The 19,070-nt window shown below is 38.1% G+C and overlaps 1 protein-coding gene across 10 annotated transcripts in view; it reads left to right on the top strand.

Annotated features, from left to right (window-relative positions):
* COL19A1 (collagen type XIX alpha 1 chain) overlaps window positions 1-19,070 on the top strand; it is a 189,340-nt gene that overhangs the window by 169,646 nt on the left and 624 nt on the right. For 8 of the 10 annotated variants that reach the window (XM_065835269.2, XM_071806921.1, XM_065835270.2 and 5 more), the window contains 9 exons: window positions 71-124; window positions 3,477-3,521; window positions 5,640-5,684; window positions 5,784-5,846; window positions 7,408-7,443; window positions 7,639-7,683; window positions 9,241-9,411; window positions 10,281-10,347; window positions 12,202-12,357. In XM_065835269.2, the coding sequence (XP_065691341.2) occupies window positions 71-124; window positions 3,477-3,521; window positions 5,640-5,684; window positions 5,784-5,846; window positions 7,408-7,443; window positions 7,639-7,683; window positions 9,241-9,411; window positions 10,281-10,347; window positions 12,202-12,357 (682 nt within the window). Of the gene's footprint in view, window positions 1-70; window positions 125-3,476; window positions 3,522-5,639; window positions 5,685-5,783; window positions 5,847-7,407; window positions 7,444-7,638; window positions 7,684-9,240; window positions 9,412-10,280; window positions 10,348-10,844; window positions 12,178-12,201; window positions 12,358-13,193; window positions 17,525-19,070 lie in introns of those variants that run through there. The other 2 variants (XM_065835268.2, XM_071806923.1) reach the window with 2 other exon arrangements.

Below are 19,070 nucleotides of genomic sequence, written 5' to 3'. Positions count from 1 at the left end.
ACCTGCTGTTGCTTGTAGAGCACAGAAATTCTAATCTATGCAATCCTTCTTAATTAAAAAAATAAATCAGGGGGACCCAGGACCAATGGGATTGCCGGGACTGGAAGGACTCCCAGGGGAAAAGGTAGGACTCTTAAAAAAAGAAGTCATGGCTTCTTATTATCAACTATCTGCAACGAAATGTTTTATGAATGTGTCTTTGAATTTTTTTTGTGAAAGTTAATATCTCTGTGTGACAAAATATTTGTATATTTATCTGTATTTCCTTGTTTTACTTCACTTTGGCTCTAAATCATACTCACCCAACACAAAATTTCGTTTTCTTCAAAAGAAAAATGTGTGTAGGAGGTCCTGTAGTATTTTCTTAACTTAACAGAATATTACTATATACTATAGTGTACATAATATATATTCTATGTAACTATATTACTTGACAATAAGTATAGTCACTAGTTCTGTATTGAACATTGTCATATGTTTACAATCTGTCTGTTTTGTTCTAAAAAAAAAAAAAGACAAGAAGACCAAAAAACCCAACAACAAACAAACAAACAAAAGAACACCACCATAAAAAAACTTTCAAATGAGTGTAGGAAAGGGTAGAAACAGAGAGAGAAATATAGCCTGGTTCCCTACAGTTGCTATTGTATTGCATTAAGGCAAAGGTGAAAATCTCAGTTCTCAGTCTGTTGCTCATTATTCTAAAAATGGCCCCTTGTTTCTGTTTCACTTTTCTTGCACTCTGTACTGCCTGTATGTATGACACCTGTATGACAGCACATCCTGAGCTGTATCATATTCTCCAGCTCATTCCTGTAGTTCACGTCTGCTTTCCAGTGCTCGGAAATGGTCCTTTCCTTCAGCTGGTTGCACGTTTCAGCCTTTCACTTACTAGTTGTGGAAGCTGTTATGAATTTAGACAAAAGCTTGTCATGAAATGCTAAAAATGTCTAGATTTTGGTATTCATATCTAAATATGGCAAAGGACAAAAAATTCAGCAGGGAAATGAAAAGGTCTGAAAATATTTTTCCTGGGAACACTTTGATTTTACCCCTATCTTTTAAGAAATAAAGAATACCTTTTTTTTTTTTTTTTTTTTTTGCAAAATTGAATATTTATACAGCCTTTTCAAATTATATTCAGTGACTTTGTACAAAAATATATCTTTCATCAAACATGTTATTCATCAAAAAGCAATGTAAATCAAGTTTCTCCGTCAATATCACTGTGCGTTACTCCTACTTGTGCAGAGAGTGGGGAGTAACAAGATATAAGTAGGTGTCTACGCTAGATTTTTAAATTACATGAGATGATTCTTGCTCTGGAAGACTACAATTTACAAGCAATTAAGGACTAGGCTGATTTCAAAATGAGCAAACACAGGGAGATATTATAGGTCTAATTGAGACACAGTGGGGACAAGAAATAAATAAAGGGAATGAGCAATGGAACAGACCATATAAACAAGCTAAGTGAGTGACTGGCCCTTTCCCAAAGTGAAATACCCTTTCCTTAACTAAATTTGGTCAAAGTTCCACACTCCTGGTGCAAATAAATGAACAGAATCTAAGAGTCTGCCTGCTAGTCCCAACAGTACGGTGCATGCTGGTTTTTAATTTAGAGCTATTAGGTACATCTGTGTAGCAGAATGCCATCTTCCACAGACAAAGTCGGCTGTCATTTCATGATAATTTCATGAAGTGCCTTAAGAACTTTGCATCTTTGGGGTAAAATGTCCCTTCCCTCAGCTGTGCTGGCGCTGTGGCTTGTGCAGCTGTGCTCTGATCACAACACCAAAAGGACCAGAATAACCATGAAAAGGAAAAAAGCTGCAAGAGAACTGTTGGGAATTTCTAGCTTCACTATCATAGCCAGTATGTAAGGAGAACACCGTGGCTACAGGTTTTGGGTACAGAATAACCATGGGGACAGTGCAGCACTCCAACCAACATACCCGTTACAGACCCACAAGTGCTACAGTGTTCCCGAGGAGCACATCGTGTTCCTCACTGCAGAGGGAATTTACATTAAGTGACTTCTCTTAGTCTCCAGATTGAACAGTGGCCTGTAAGCAAGCTTCTCTCTCCAGAAACAAGGTCAGACATTTAACTTGTCATATGTCTACACTTTGTATAATGGAGTTAAGTGTTTCAACTACCAGCATTATCACGATGTTACCTGAACAAAAGTATGAGAAGGAGATAAATCAGCTTTAGGTGTGAGAAAAGAAACCAGAAATCCCAGCATCTCCTGGGGCTGTTCTGCACAACAGAATGTGGCTCTATTGATCTAGTCAGAGCATTTGCACAACAGGGTAAACCCACCTCACAGAAATATTCTCCTGTTAGTATGGTTTTAACTGTGTCAGGGGTTTTGACGTGATTTGACATGACATTAGGAGGCTGATTTTTTTCTTACAGTTTTAACCATTGTTAGTTACGCTAGCAGAGTGTACTATTACAGACCGACATATGTCAGCAGTGTGTTAGGGCAAATTTCCCTCTAGAGATTCGCTTGTGGTCAGCTCCATCCATCTGCTTGGGGTTATAGACCCCTCAAGAGAGACAGGTGAATTTGTGCCCACAGTTCATGAGATCAATGTCGTGGTTGAGACGGACAAACGACACAGACCAAGTTCTTCCAGGATGAAAGTAGTAGATGCCATTTATTGCCACAAGTGGATTTTTATACAGTTTTACCATTCATTATTGGTTACAAGTTACAGCAGTAACATCTCATTGGCTAATTTTGCTATCATCAATGTTACTCTTCTCCCTTCTCTCTCATGGGTACATCCTTAACATCTCCGGATACTCCTTTACTCTGATCTTTCTCATGGATAGGCCTTCATATCTTCAAGGCTAATTTCTGTTCCCATGCCCTCTGTCAGGGAATGCATGGACCCACTCTAGTCCGCCACAGATCAAGCACAGAAGTCATTGTCTTAACTGAAAGCATAGATGAAGGTGACCATATGCTAAAGGGAGGAGCTTAGCCCTGAAAGGACCATGGCACAAGCAAATCAAGAATGCTGACTTGCAGCAAATGGGTGACTGGGTAGCAGGAAGGCAAAAACTTCTTTGAAAGATAGATCTTAAATATGGGGATATTGATTGTGAATTACCCTATGTTGATTTTGGTCATTGTCATGACCATAAATTATAATTATTTGGAAAAATACAGATGAGTCAGGGACTTTCCATCCCTCTTCAAGGAAGCCCTCAAGCAGAGTATAAGGGATAACATGGAAATTATGACATTTTATGCAAGAGAGCCTAAACAAAGGATTTAAGTTACTTGCTCTAGTCTGTAAAATGAGTTGGTGGCAGAGCTAAATATCAACATTTAGCAGAGCCTGGCTCTTGTCCTCATTTTCAGTTCACTCCATAATCCTTCCTCAGGTTTTGATGGGAATCCACAAACAAACTTCTGGTTTGAGTGATACCATGTAAGTGTAGATTTATCTTTTCTTCAGGGTGACCGTGGACCAGCTGGCACACCAGGAGTACCAGGGACACCGGTACGTATATTCATTAAAGAAAACTCAGTTTCTTAGAAGCAGCAGAAAAAACAGGTCAAGCAAAGTGCTGAGCTGTAATCTCAATCACTGTTTGTGGAACACAAGTTCTTAGCTAATCCTTTATAGGCATGATGTGTTTTTCCTGAAGAGATTAGGGTTTTTATACCACTGAGGGTTCATATTATTATTAAAATGAGAAGAGGAAATGGTGGAAATACATGATAAAGCTGGAATTTGAAGCTGCATATGTTCAGCTCAGAAAGCATATGAGATTCTTCTGATTGCCTCAGTTTAATACAGACAAAGTCATTTTCTGTGCTCCTTGGCGTGCACAAACTTCTGTGCATCTTTCTATCACAAAGAGAAATTATGAACATTAGTTCTTGGAGTCCACAAGGATCTGCATATCAAGTCAATCAAACATTTGTTTTAAGGGAATGCTTTGTCAGCTATTTACATGTGATATTCAGAGAAGTTTCTGAAAGTCATCCAGACGCTTTGTTGTAGGTGAAAGTAAATGTAACTAATGATAAATTGAAATTATAATTATTCATTTGTGTTCCTAAAGGAAATGAAGACAACTTTTCTTTATATTGCATTCACAGTTTAATAAAAAACTTTATCCATATTTCAGCAGGCAGTATGGAGCTATTTATATGCAAATACGTTTATTATTAAATTTGGGCAGCTACCAATCCATTCAGGAGCTGTTTTTAAATTATAAATACGTGTTTCATGAAATACAGAGAAGTCTGTGCCTCTGCACTCCTATATCCATTAGCCACTGATTTAGTCTGTTTACTGTGAATTCCAAGGGAAAATATCAGCTTAAATAGCTTTATTTAGTTAAGTTCTCCTAAAACAAGGTAAAATTGCACATTTAATGGAAAAAGAGAAGTATTCCTGTGAGTTTTACAGCCCATTTAAGAGTTTCAAAGTTTGTTGGTCTGAAATATGAATCAATAATGCAGTAGCCAGATAGGATGATCACAATTGTTCATTCCCTGTGTATTTACCACTGGATACATTCCAAGTCTTATTCTTGTTGCTCTCTGTTCTAGCTAGGTATGATTATCTAGTGAGTTCCTGTCATTACTGATGGAGTTACGTTCTGTTAATTACATTTAATTCTAGTAAAATCCTCTGAAATAAATTATTTGCTATAACATTTTATGCTAAACAGTTTTAATTAACAAATTAATACACTTATGATAGACATTTTTTTTTAGCAGTCTAGAAAGAGTTTTTTTAAATATCTCCACATATCTAACTGGAAGAGAATTTGTCCTCTTTGGCTAACATTATTCCCTAGATTGAATAGTGGACCCTTTTTCCTGTTTGGGGATATAAACATTTCATTTTACCTTTGGCTTTTTCCTGAGCAGGACTATCAGGGAAGCTTGAACTGAGATTCTGCAAGAATTGCCACTAACGTCTATTTCCTCAGCACGAATCCTCAGTCCTGTTGTTCCTGAAGTTGTCGCAGGCACTGATGTGTTAGATCTCTAACTTATGAAAGTCAGCTGAGGATCTGGTCTAAGGATATTTACAGGGAATATAGGTTCAGGGTTATAAATTCTGGTCTAGTACCTAACCAGATAGGTTGCTAAAAGCAAAGCATTATTTAAAAAAATAAAGATATTTAAAGTCACCATCTAAATGATGAGATAAGAAAAGATTGTGAGTTCTGGCAGGCCGAACGTGAAATGGCAATAAAAGTGGCTGAAAAGGACATGAAGAAAAATTGCAAAATATGTTAAGTCGATAATAAAACCACTTTAAAAAAGAAAAAAATCAGGACTAGGAAGTACCTGAAGGGAAAAAAAAAATATTGATTTCACATATACAGTGATAAACTCAGATCTGACTATGAGTGCTAAATATAGTGTAAAATAAAGTGCTCAGGAAGGGTAAAGAGGACCAAATGATTGAGTTATGTTGTACACAAGAGCTAGCTTAACACAGCACAAATATTTAAAAAATCTGGTAAAATATTTCTTTTTCTCACTTAAAACACTAATATTCCACTCAAACTTATATCATCGCCTATTTTTGACCTAAGAGAAATTCATATTTTGCTTCCTAGTAATTTGAATTTGTGGTGTTCTCTTTTTGTAGGGAAAGACAGGATCTCCTGGGTCCCCAGGGCTGCCAGGGGAACCTGTAAGTACAGATTTGAGTTCTGGGCTCTTATGATAATACACAAATACCAAATGCAAGATTTTACATGTGGATTTATATGCATGTTTTCTTCTTTCTTAGGGTGAAAGAGGACCTATAGGAGATATAGGCTTCCCTGGTCCAGAAGGGCCACAAGGAAAACCAGTAAGCAGTTTTATACCGGATACATATGTTCACTGCACAAGGATGTGTGTTAGTTTATCAGAAGTTACAAAAGAAGTGAGATTACATCCGTCTTGGTGTTAGGCTAGGTAACATCTGGAGAACACCTAGAGCCACAGTGCTCAATGTTAACCATCAGGTCAAGAATTCCTGGTATTGTGATGTTTTAATAGTCAGTGTTACTGACATGTTACCTTTTAAGGTCTTATGAGCATCCTTTGGATCCTGTTAACACAAAGGCTGCTCTAGTATTTTTTCAGAAGGAGAATATTAACTCAAACATTCAATGTAGTCTATAAAGGATGGGGGGACAAAGTCCATTCTCACTTTCAGTTTAGATAGAGACGCGAGTGCTTCATGACTGAATAAACTTCATAACTCTTCTGCACACAGGTGGTGCAACACTGTTCACTTAGGATATGTATAATCTGACCTCTTTATTAAATAAAAAATGTGACAGCAGTGTGGTTGGCGCTGTCTGAGCTGGTTTGAAACAACGTAGTTTATATTCCAGAAGTGGTTCAGCTAGGGTAGCACAGAACTCATTATCTCCCCGTGGGCTTGGTGTTTTGGGTACAAACACAAGAAGTGAAGCATTTCAGTTTCTCAGCGTGTCTCCACATTACACTTCCATCTTGAAAGAAGGGAAGATTCCTGTAACAACAGCGAATTTGACCAAGGTGCCTAATCTGTGCAATATCCCACTTTCCAATATGAATAAGAAGGAAATACTCCTGATGTCTTTGCTCATGCAAGTCCTTCTTTCTCACTCAGTGAAACATCAGTGAATTTACTGCAAGTGCAGATCCAGGTATATCCTGGTAAATTCAACAGTGCCAGAGCATTTATCTGGTATTGTGCAGTGGTTAACATGATAGTTTCTTGGCCCAGGCCAACTAGGACTCTCACATAATGCCATATTCCAGTCTGGAGGGTAACAGGGGCCTGAGACTGTTTCTAGTAAGTGATATGAGACCACCCTTTTTTGGGAAATAGATATGTTTAGCCCAGAAGGCTGAATCTGCACTGTGCTACAAGTCCTAAGGACCAAAGAATGGATCTGGCCACTTACTGTTAATATTAAGGTATAATCTCTCTAACAGCAGAAGGGTAATGAGGCATCAGGGCTAATATCCAGAACAAGAGAAATCTCTTCCAAGGTTGTATAATGACTAGCTGGGACTGGAAAAGTGCAAGTACAGGTCCAGATTCCACATACTTGCAGAATTACCATATCATTTGTCATTTAAAGTTGCGTGCTCATTAAAGTTCATGCACATCTTGATGCTGAAGATATTCTTGCACTACATTCAGCTCAAATTTAATGTGGCTGCAGTTCAGTAAGGCCCTGAGCTCTTTTGTTTCACATGCCTTAAGACTATTTGTGACTATTTTAATATTGTAACCACACAAACTTCTGCCTCCACAGCTTCAGAATAGGTAGATACCACTACTACACATTGAACTTTACCTTTTCTATTTTTAAAATTCATATAGATAACCATATTTATTTTTAAAATGTTGTGGTTTGTTTTTTTAATAGGGAATCAATGGAAAAGATGGATTACCAGGTCCTCCGGTAGGAAAACATGCTTTTTCGTACTAGTACATTTTATTCTTCACAGATACCATACATGTTAATCCTAGTCAATTGCTTTCAGTTCTACTAACAGGTGAATATTAAATTAAAAAAAAAAAAAAAAAAAGAATAAAATAAAATAAAACACACTTAAGTGATATGTTGTTCATCTTTTTTTCAAAAACAATTTTTCAGGGTGCTGTGGGGAGACCAGGAGACCGAGGCCCCAAAGGAGAACGTGTAAGTCCCTTCTTTTAATAACTTTTTTTCTTTTACTGAGCATCTAAGCACCTCATTAGCACATATTTTGCACAAAAAAAAAAAAAACACACCATAAAACAAGATATTCATTTTCTGTGAATTTCAAGTAGTCTCTTAGACAACTAAGAGGTTTATTCCTAGACACCACTTTAAGGAATTAGAATTGATTTGCTTCTGCATTTAGAAGAAAAACACACTTTATAGACTTTCTAACACAGTTGGTCTGGACAGTGTAAATTGATCAATAGGATAAAAATGAGTAAGTAGCTGATCCTGTTGTGATGCCATCGGACTTCGGAAAAAATATAAAGCTTTCCCCATCATCATCCCTGGGAGGTTTGTATGTCACAAACACAAATCATGTTTTATATGAAACAAGCTTGTTACACTTAGTCCTCGTGGTGGACTTTCCAGAGTTCAGAACTTCTGCACTCTTTCTAAGGGTAATTAAAACTTCAATTGGGAATGCATCATGATTTCAGTTAATGCAATAAAACATCACAAGTCTCAGTGGTATTTGTAGTGTAGTTATAATAAGGTCTAACTCACTGGAAACCATACACATTGGAGGGTAGATAGGTAATAAAAGTATTCTTTTTTCTTTTTCAGCCTTTCAAGGCATGTAAATATGACTGAAGAATATAAATGCACTTTTCTTGTTTATCAGTTAATGGCGCTTCAGATCTGAATATTCACCAGCACTTGCGGTAGATTAAGAATGCAATTAACTATATTTATTTGCGCCTCATAAATGTAGATTCTGAATTTATCTGTTAATGATATGATCAATTCTTGGTGCTGTTTGTTCCTTAGGGTGGAGCTCAACATTAGCTTAAGTGACACAGCAAGGGTGATCAGTGACCCTTAGGAACTTCCAGATGTTCAGAAGCAACCTGAATGTGTGACTTGCAGCACTCTGCTCCACAGCTGTAGTTTGGTGAACTTGTAGCCGATACATTAAGTCACTCTAAAAGATTTACTTATTCGCAAATGAAACAAATTTAAATGCCATCTCAGCCATGATCGAAGCTGTTCCTGGCCAGAACGTTGGCCTTTCATTTATTTCGTTTGCAAGGAATTCACTTGTTATGAATGGAATTGTGTATCGTTTGTTTCTTTGATTAACTGAGATTTTTTGTACGTGCAGAAATAAAATATTAGGCTTCTAAGGAAAGGTACAGAAAAAAGCCTGATGCCCTGTGCCTGGGGAATGGAGCACCTGAATTCTACCAATGCTGTACTTTAAATTTCTAGGGCCTTGTATAAAGGCTTATAAACTTTCTGCACCCAATTTCTGTCCTTGAAAAGTGGGTTAGAGTCAAGCCATTTCTTTTGTTGTCATTGACTTCAACATTAGAAGTGTAAGAAGACAAAATGTCACATGTTGTGTTTTCAGAGACATGGATTAGCCTGTAACATCATATCATCTATTTCTGAAGAGGGAAGAATTTTCTCTTTAGCATTCTCTTAGCATAGACTTTTACTAGTTTGTTCCCCTGTGTGCAATGGTTTTCTTTCTGCTTTTATTTTACACAGGGTGATCAGGGTATTCCAGGGGACAAAGGTCCACAAGGCGAACGAGGGAAACCTGGCCCATCAGGCGAAAAGGGTGACGTGGGTCCTATTGGGCCACCAGGAGACAGAGGCTATCCAGGATCACCAGGTCATCAAGGTCCCCCAGGTTCACCAGGACCCCCGGGGTTTCCGGTAAAAAAAACATGTTTTTCCTGGGTGTTTGTGAGTTCAGACTACATGAAAGCAGCATGTGCTGGGCAGTGGAAATTCAACTGAGCAATACCATATCAGAAAATGTAAGATATCTCTGAAATCATTTCAGTGTTCAGTTAACAGAGGTGGAAAAAATATACCCACATGATCAAGCATGTTGGTTGGTTGGTTTGTTGGTTGGTTTTTTAGTCCTGACAAATCAGTATGGCTTCTCAATACAGATAATTTTTAAGTTTTTCATGTTCTTAAGAGCTGAAGTGTGCATCTTTGCAAACAAAAAAGAAGGCAAACATAAATTATTCTAAATAAAAGGGAACTCAGCATTTAAAAATATAATGAAATGTTACCTGCCAATTGTAGATATCTTGGTTTGTCTCCATGTGCGCACAGACACACATCCGTGTTGTGGATTCTTTATACCTTCAGTCAGGTAGAGTAACGCTCTAAAAATCTTTTCCAATGAAGTTATTGGTCCTGTGATGCTGTTTTAGTTAGTGGGCTGTGCATCAAAGCAGGCGGTCACTAGAGGGCCTGAGAAGTTGGCAAATACTATGCAAGAGGCAAATAAAGCAAAGCAGTGTCACTGAACTTCCTTAGCATTTTATAGAAATTATTTTCAAAGCATGTAACATGCTGATCATCCTGATGCTTGAGAGCGCCTCTTCCACTTCATGATAGTAGTGGTCTTTATAATAACATAAAGTATGTACAATAAAGTGCCCTTCGCAGTTAAATCAATAACACGAATATATTAAAATATTAGATTTTTGGTGAACACTGTACACACATGATAAAGTACCTTCTATATGTTTCTTCTGATATATATCATCTTTTTGTTTCCTCATCAGGCTGATTCAGTTTCACTTGAAGAAATAAAAAGATATATCAAACAGGAGGTTCTTAAGGTTTTTGAAGGTAAGAAGATGAAGTATTATACAACTAAACATAAATCTTACATTCTGTTCTAAATGTTTTACATCCGTATAGTTTTCATACACATTTCTTTAAGTTATATAACTTACATTGGACTTGGCAGCTGCCTTGTTGCTGTAGCTATGCTTAACTGTTGTTTAAGTCTACTTAATATAATTGTGTTCAAACAATTACAAATTATAGTATCTGTTAACCAGAGTGTTTCTGTATGTAATCTTTTAATTAACATTCAAAGGTAGTTTGCTGCAAATCATAATAGCAAACATATATATTTCTTATTGTAGACACATAGATGTATAATGTATAATTGCAGATACATACATATCTACAATGTACTATTAAGACACTGAAGATTTACTAAAGTGGAGACAATAGAAGTATCTAATTATTCTGGCCCCTTGGTGGCTGACTATCTAAATGAGAGAAAGGCTTGACAGCTTCCAGTTGCGCAGGTGTGAACTGCTGTGCATTTTCTGCAGACACCCCCAGGGAGCTCCAAAGCTCCCTGGCAGACACCGACTCCTGGCACAGTTGCAGGCAGGTACCAGATTCTTCCAAGGCCTTTGCACTGTGAAAGCTTGCTTAGGTATGTCTTTGCTCTGAAAAGGAAATATTTTTCTTCCCCAGCATTTTCTTATGAGCCGTGATTCAGGTAGGTGTCTGAAACAAGCCTCAACTAGAACACCTCTTAACAGTAGCTCTTCTTATGTCTGCAATGTGCTTAGCTATTTTGTCATTAATATTTGCAGATACAAAACCTTTTAACTCTTGTGGATAAAGGAAACCATATAAAGTGTGAAACTTTAAACTCTTCAGGCAATTTTTCACTTTATAACAAGGCCATCGTTCTGTGTATTTTTACGCTTCCCCAGACTACTTCCACTTAGGGCTCCAACCTATTTTATATTTCAAGAACATCTTGTTGGCTGAAGTTACCTCCTTCTCCCATTCAAATGGAATGGTAACAAGGTTTAGTCTATTCATAAAAAGAAAGTATTAAAATGTTTCCTACTTACAGAGAATATTGGTTTTGGCCTTTATAGCTATTCCATTTTCTACACCTCACTAGTGTTCCCACAGATCTTCTATTTTTGGCTTTGTTTCACGTTGCCTATTTTCTATCACTTTGCTTGCTTTTTGTTTGATGCCCACTCTTCTCTTTGTTCTATATTTTTTCCTAAATCTTAGAACTCCACCAGAGTAAATACCAGCTAAATTGTAGAATGCTTTGTTAAGTTTTTTAGTCCAGTATAAATGAGACAGATTCAAGGTTAGTGCCTATTGTGTCTACCTCTAAAGAACACTGAAATGTACACAAAGTGCATTTTACCAGCATGAACAATTCATGCTAAAATCTATGCAGTTAATAATGTTTGCTGAGCACTTACAAGTTTTTTACAACAGTTTTTAGGATGTCAGCACGTTGCAAGGACTGTTCACAGTATTTAAGTTTCACTTCACAATTTAATATGAGTTATAAACATATAAGGTAGCCCTTCGTAGGGATGTTAAGTACTAATTATTGTGTGATCGTGTATTTCAAGTACTACATGAACAGGAGTCAGAAATAATTTGAAATATTGTAATACATGTAGTAATAGAAACTTTAGTACAAGTTCATTCAGATCATTTCAAAGAGTAAGGACTCAGACACTAAGTCAGTTGGAACTAAACACCCCAGTACTTAAAGGAGCATTTAATATCTTGACATTTAGGAGGGTTAAACACCTTACTTCCAGAAACTTACTTTAGCCGGAGCTTTGGGAGTTATCTATTCTCCCACATTTTGCTGGCAGATTTCTTACCCACTTTTTCTTGTGTCCTCTGTTAATGAAGAAAGAATGGCTCAGTTTGTATCCCAGCTGAAGCTGCCTGCTGCAATGCTTGCCTCCCAGGCTCATGGAAAACCAGGTCCCCCAGGAAAAGATGGGTTACCAGGGCCACCAGGAAATGATGGTTTGCCAGGACCACCAGGAGAACGTGGAATTCAAGGTAGGAATTCAAAAAAATGTTCCCATTAATTGTATCTTGAAATCTTTATACACTTGCTAATGATTATTAAATAAGCCAGGATTACCTGTCCAGCTTCCTAATGATTAACTTTTAAAACTGTACTTATGTTTTTCCAGACTAGATCTAAATATTAACCTGTAGTAAATGTGTGAATTTTACTGATTATAACTCCTAATCAGTGCATTTTACTCTAATAAGTGATAAAGGCAATTACTGACAGATATCTAAAGTTGACTGATCTGTAGACTACTGTAGCAGTTATTTTTTCTCCAAAATACTTTTACAAGGAAGAAAAACTATGCTAGCACTCTAATGTAACTATTTAGATCCTGTTCCATACTGAGAGACCATCTTACTTAAACAAAATTTGATCTCAGAGTCTGAGTGCTCTCAGCTCCGATTCTGAGACAACACAGAGAAGGAAAAACTGAAGCAAATATTGCTCTTTGAGAATCAGTGAAAACTGAAGTTTTACCACATGAATTCTTCTTACATTGAAAAAACTGTTTTCCCAAATCAGTTTCAGAGTAATCAGCTTTTAATTATACCCCAAACAGTAATTTGTACGTTGCAGTGCATTTGGACAGGATAGGATTCTCATTTCACTGAACTGTCTTTCACTGCAAAATTGGCTTTGAGGGATCCGGGCTCCTGGCAGCTGTGCTCTACTGTAGGGTCAGCCTCTCAGAGATTAAAAGGAAGAGGAGAATAGAATAAAAGGAAAAAAAATGATTTATCGATGAATAATATTTTGTGGGTGGGTAATATGTAATTTGCAGTTTATCTGTAGGTAGTTCTTTATTATCTTTTGTTAGTTTGGTCTGCTCTGGAGTCAGAGCAAGTCAGACTGGAATGAAGAACATGAGAGCAAGGCTGAAGATGTGTGGATCCTAAAGCTATGAGAAGAATAAAGACTTACTAACACTGATAAGCGCAAAGCCCTGACAGAAGCTTGAAAAATGTGATGAGCTCAGAATGAGAAGAACAAGAATAAAGGATCAAGGAAAACAATAAAAGGCTTAGAAACTTACAACACTGACTTCATCATTACCTAAATATTCAGATCACTGTAAAAAATCAACTTCAGTGTCAGTGCCAGGTTGTTCAATGATGATGTATGTGGTGAACAGTCCCAGATGCTTCTGGGAAGTGCAATGTTACACCAGGCTTCATTTCCAGTTAGTGAGCATCAAGACTAAAGATGATAGCTATGCTTGAAAAAAATAAAGCTGCTTTTTCATGCCTTATGCCTAAGTAAAAGTAGTGCCCCATGTAGGCAGGCTTTCCCTTTATTTTACTGATATGCTCAATACTCCTTTTTGATTAGAAAAAGTAAGCTAAGTGAGAAGCATTTACTTCTCTGATACAGCAAAAGATACATTAAATTACACTGCCAAGGAAAGAAAACAAAACAAAACAAAAAAAAAATTGTCTTGCCTCCTTTTCATACTCTGATTAAGAGAAAGTACCGTGAGAGAAGCACACTTACAAATACCTTCATGCCTTCCCCAGTTATGCCTGTGCATGTTACTGTTTTGTGATAAGAGCAAAAAGAAATTTGAATCTCTGAGCAGGTTGAAGAATATCTTTCCATATTCCAGCTTATTTTCAGCCATAAAAGACACAGCAGACAAGATTTCTTGCAGAAGCATGTTACATGCATGTGTGACTGAGACCATCAAGGTGGTACGCTGTGTGCACGTAAGCCTAAGTCATAATATGCATTGATTTTGACTGACAGATGTTCCTTATTATATTTCTCTCTTGGATGTAGCCCACATCACCAGCTCCAGAGTTTTGCTGTGTGCAGTGATACACATCTGGGCTGGCAGAGTGAACCACTTGTCCCATACAGCCAGTGACAGGAATTATAGTTATAGCATCAGGGAATAGTTTGGGTTGGAAGGGACCTTTAAAGGTCATCTAGTCCAACCCCCCTGCAATGAGCAGGGACATCTTCAACCAGATCAGTTTGCTCAGAACCCTGTCCAGCCTGACCTTGAATGTTTCCAGGGATGGGGCATCTGCCAGCTCTCTGGGCAACCTGTTCAGTGTTTCACCAACCTCACTGTAAAAAAGTCTGCCTTGTGTCTAGTCTGAGTCTCCCCTCTCATCCTGTTACAACAGGCCCTGCTAAAAAGTCTGTCCCCATCTTTCTTATCGGCCCCTTTTAAGTACTGAAGGGGCTGCAATAAGGTCTCCCTGGAGCCTTCTCTTCTCCAGACTGAACAAACCTAACTCTCTCAGCTCGTCCTCACAGGAGGATAAGTAGATGATTTTGGAGAGCAATTAACAAGACCTCAACGAACACTTCCGGAGCCTGTTTGTGATGCTGCCCGCTGAGCAGGGACCTCACTGGAGCCAGCCAGCGGGAAGGGCAGGAGTCGCTCTGTGTCCCAGGAGGCGCTTCACAAAACTGGCAGCTTCACAGGGGTCCCTCTGTGCACCTTGAGTGTGGCACCAGTTCCCCTGGGACCTGGTTTGGTGTGACCTGCCCAGATTCCACCAGAGCCTCCTTCTGCACAGCAGAGGAGACTGGGGTTAGTCCCAGAAGCAAAAAAGCATAGATATTAACTTTAGGAAGTGTAGGCATGGTCTTCAAAAGGTGTATTTAAGGAATGGCTAGACCCTTGTGCATAGAGTCATTCATTTCTAATGAAGTTCAGGATTGTTACCTGCTGGACTTCAGCAAGGTTGTTCATAGTGTACCTCAGGTACTTCCCAGTGGTTCAGGTACAAATAATTTTGATTTTATAGGACGGTCTCAATAAAGATACATCATGCAAATAAAAAGAAAACAAATAATTACAACTTAAATTATGAGACATGCAACTGGTATTTAAACAGACTCTATGTAATAGTGATTGGAAGATTTCTTTATATATATTTCTTCACATAAAAAATAACCTATGGCATATGCATCAACAAGCTAATACTGTGAAAAGTGAACTGTGCAGCATCTGCTCGAGTGGAAACAGAGGATCTTGTTTGTCATGTATCTATTTTAAAGGATGTTAAGCTCTCATAGACAAACAGGGAGTTTATTTCAATACTTTATAGGTAAGCTAGAGCAATGTCATCCATTTTCAAACAGTCAGCTAGTCATATGTTAGACAGACAATCTAGATCAGTTAACTCTGACTTAATTGGATTTTTGAAACTATAGGAATAAGTGAGTTTTGGTCTGTTAGACTGAGTGCATTTTGGGATAAATTTGCAATCCAGAGACCCTTTGTGTTAAAATGGCTATTGTTTTTTTCCCAATAGAGAAAAGAATATTTCATCTAAGTTAAACTTCACTGTTTCTATCAAATTAAAGAAATGAGGGTTTTTTTTATAGGTACTCATTACTCATACCTTGAGGAATCAAACATCAGAGCTCAGGAAAGAAAAATACCATGTGATGAATAGTGAAAGTTCCTTATCTTTACTGCTAATCTCTGTTGTGAAATTTGTGTCTCTTATTCTAATTATTAATTTGCATGGTGGGAGAATTGTAGAAGAAATCTTGGCTGACATAAGGAAGCCAGTGTGGTGAATGTTGTCCAGACACAGTCACTCCTCTGAAATAGCTACACTGATTCCAAGCATTGCCTTCTGTAACCTGTTCTTTGCTGTGGAGGGTGAAGTTACCCTGGTTTACTTTGGTTTGAAACTCAGTTACTGCCTCTCAGCTGAGAGGGCCATAACACACAGGAAGAATTCAGAATATGCACTGGAGGCTGGATGAGAGGGCTTGCCCTTAGCACCCTTCCTCTTGCTTTGCAGTTGTTTGTTTTTGAGAATGCAGAGTATTTGCACAGTAAAACACAGTGGATACCTCAGTCCGATTGCTCCCTGTTGTGGTAATGTGTTTGCCTCACAGATGTATTAAAGTACCTCAGACTTCTTTAGATATTGACATGTCATAGGTGAAGTACCTTATGGAGCTGTTTGAATGAGAGAACATTTTACCTCCAGATTCACAGACGTGAACTTGTGTCATTTTCAAGCAGAGCTGAGGGTGTTCTGGTAGCAATGCTTCTGATCATGGTGCTTGTGGAGAGCAACAAACAAAAAGCTGAATTTTAGTGATCGCCACCCATCTGTTAGCAGAACACTTACCTGTTTGAACACATACTTGCGACATACTGCCACCATATGTTTACCATACTGCCCATGTTGCGTACATATTTACATACCACAACTTTTGGGTTGCAGAAATTGGAACAAAACTTCTGGAACCCAAGTGAAAGGCTTGGCTAAAGCAGCTGCCTTTTGAATTAAGCCGGTACCTCTTACCGGAATTGTAATTCTACCAGTAAAAACACACAGCATCTTACACGTGCCTTTATATTAAAAACAATAATTCAGAATCTGATATAAGTGTATGGTAACATTTTCCTTTGACTATGTATGAGTTTGTCACTTTAATCTCAGAGAGAAGGTGATGTTATCCTGTAGAAGTGTCATCATGGCCCTACTTCCGTGCAAAATATACCTCATTAAAAATCAAACATTTTCCTGCCAGAATTACACATTACATTGTTCAGATTGTTTACGTATAGGCCTGTTTACTGACATGCTTATGCCCTGTTACATAAAGTCTTATTTTTAGTAAAGATACCTGGGAATTTTTGTATTAAACTTCAGTGTCAACAGAACTTACCTGTCACTGTGTACAAAATACACCCTTGTATGTACATTCAGATGCAGCCAATAGTGGTTTGCACTACCCTGGGTCATATGTTTGCATTGACAGGCTGCTCTTTCTGCTCTTGTGGGCTTTTTTCCTTGCTGTCTTGAATTCCGGTGATGTTTACAGAATCTTTCAGTCTATCTCAATCGCTTTTCTACTGTGATGTCTCAGATACCTACAGTAACGGTTATCATGGAGCTTGTAAATGTGATATACCATAAATGTGATTTCTCTCTTTTCCTTAAACTGAAAGAAATAATTAGTGGCAGCACTACTTTGTAAAATTACTATTAGCTGGGTTTGTAGTGAGAAATGTACTGTAACTTTCTATTGTAAATTAAGAAACATAGAGAGATATATAATAAATAGGAAATGTGATAGACCCTGTGGTTGTATGATTGAGCTTCTCAACCAGTAGCGGCTATTATGCATTACACAAGATCTCCAGAACAAACCAACTTGATATAAATACTACTGTGGTCATTAAAGTGCAAAATCAAGATCCACAACTGAATACAAACACCTGCATCCTCCCTTTTCTGAGTTTTTATAGCTTGTATGCATACATGCCTTGTACAATTCTGCTTAACACAACTCAGTGACCAGAATGCATGATTAATATTAAGTTTGTTTCTCTGTGAGCTTTTAAACAGTTGATTTCCTTTTGTTATGCACGTCACTCTGCATGCAATTTCTAATGTTTTTGCCTCACTGTAATTTCCTTGTTGGGATGCTGAGAGAAGAGTAAGATAATTGATGCTCTGTTTTGAATCCTAGAATGATTGCAACAGATAGTAGACTTTCAACCAACGTGTATAATGAGCTAGTGTTCAACAGAAAGCTTGAATACGCTGTGTAGCTCTCCTGCTGCACTGTGTCTGGTGTAACAATCCTGAATTGGTACCCACAGAACTCACAGTTGTCCTGTAAAGTACCGGTGTTGCCATAGATCACAGCGCACTGACCAGACAACCTTTGCCATCCCTCTCCCAGTGACCATGAGACAACAGGTGGATTGATTCCCCTGTGCTGCCTGGTCAGCCGTGACTCTTCTCTTTTAATTCAAATAAAGTTACAGCTCTTCACAGGAGGAAGTTTATTGTATGGCGTACGCAACACCGGAAATATACTGGTCCCTGAAGCAGAACAAATTTAATTCCAAATGTGATTGGAAATTGACAAATTAGTCTTCAACATATGTCACCTTATATGTCAAAGTCTGAGGCACAGGGGAGGGAAGATGCATTCAGCCCCTCTCCTACATAAATTACATGGTTTAAACAGAAAAGCTGTATTTTTAGATGGATTTTTTTAACTCAAAATATTAGGCAAATCATTACACTGATACCCGTGAGTCCTGTAAAACAGCCAGAGTATTTCCAACTAATTTATTATTTTTTTTTTACAAAGAGTTTAAGGAAAAAGAAACAGGTTAGGCATGAGTGGCAGCCCTTGAGAAGATGGAAACTATTTAGATAAATAAAAAGCTATGACCTGTGAAGAAAATGAACACAAATATTCAGAGTATAACTAGTAATCACGCTTTGTTAACAACATGCAGGCACTTGAGTCAAAGCAGGCTTTGCATGCCAGAAACCGTAATCTGCACAAGCTCTAAAGATGCCTCATTCCACGTGACAGCAGCTCTGTAGCACTGCGGGTTGGGGTGGGTCTTCTCTTGTGCTCTAGCATAATGCTTGAGCATACAACCTCCACTTTACAGTCTGAAAACGTGCAGACATAAAGATCTATGTAGAGTGGAGAGAGTGAAGTATCACCTGGTTTGGGATCTATCAGAGAAGGGCTGGTCAGGCTCCAGATAGCCTTTGGATTGGTGCTTTACATCACTTCATCAAATGGGTAACACTGGAGCACAGTACGAATTTGGTTCTTTATTAGAGGAACTTCAGGAAGGTAAAACTTAAAATCCCAGGGAAAGGTCCGCCTAGCGAACATAGCGAGAGTCCTCTGGGAGAGGGGGCAGTGGTTCCAGGAGGAACAGGCAGACATCAGA

The sequence above is a fragment of the Patagioenas fasciata genome, chromosome 3, assembly GCF_037038585.1.
Source record: "Patagioenas fasciata isolate bPatFas1 chromosome 3, bPatFas1.hap1, whole genome shotgun sequence".
NCBI classification, from domain to species: Eukaryota; Metazoa; Chordata; class Aves; order Columbiformes; family Columbidae; genus Patagioenas; species Patagioenas fasciata.
This window is presented reverse-complemented; position numbering and strand designations above follow the sequence as displayed.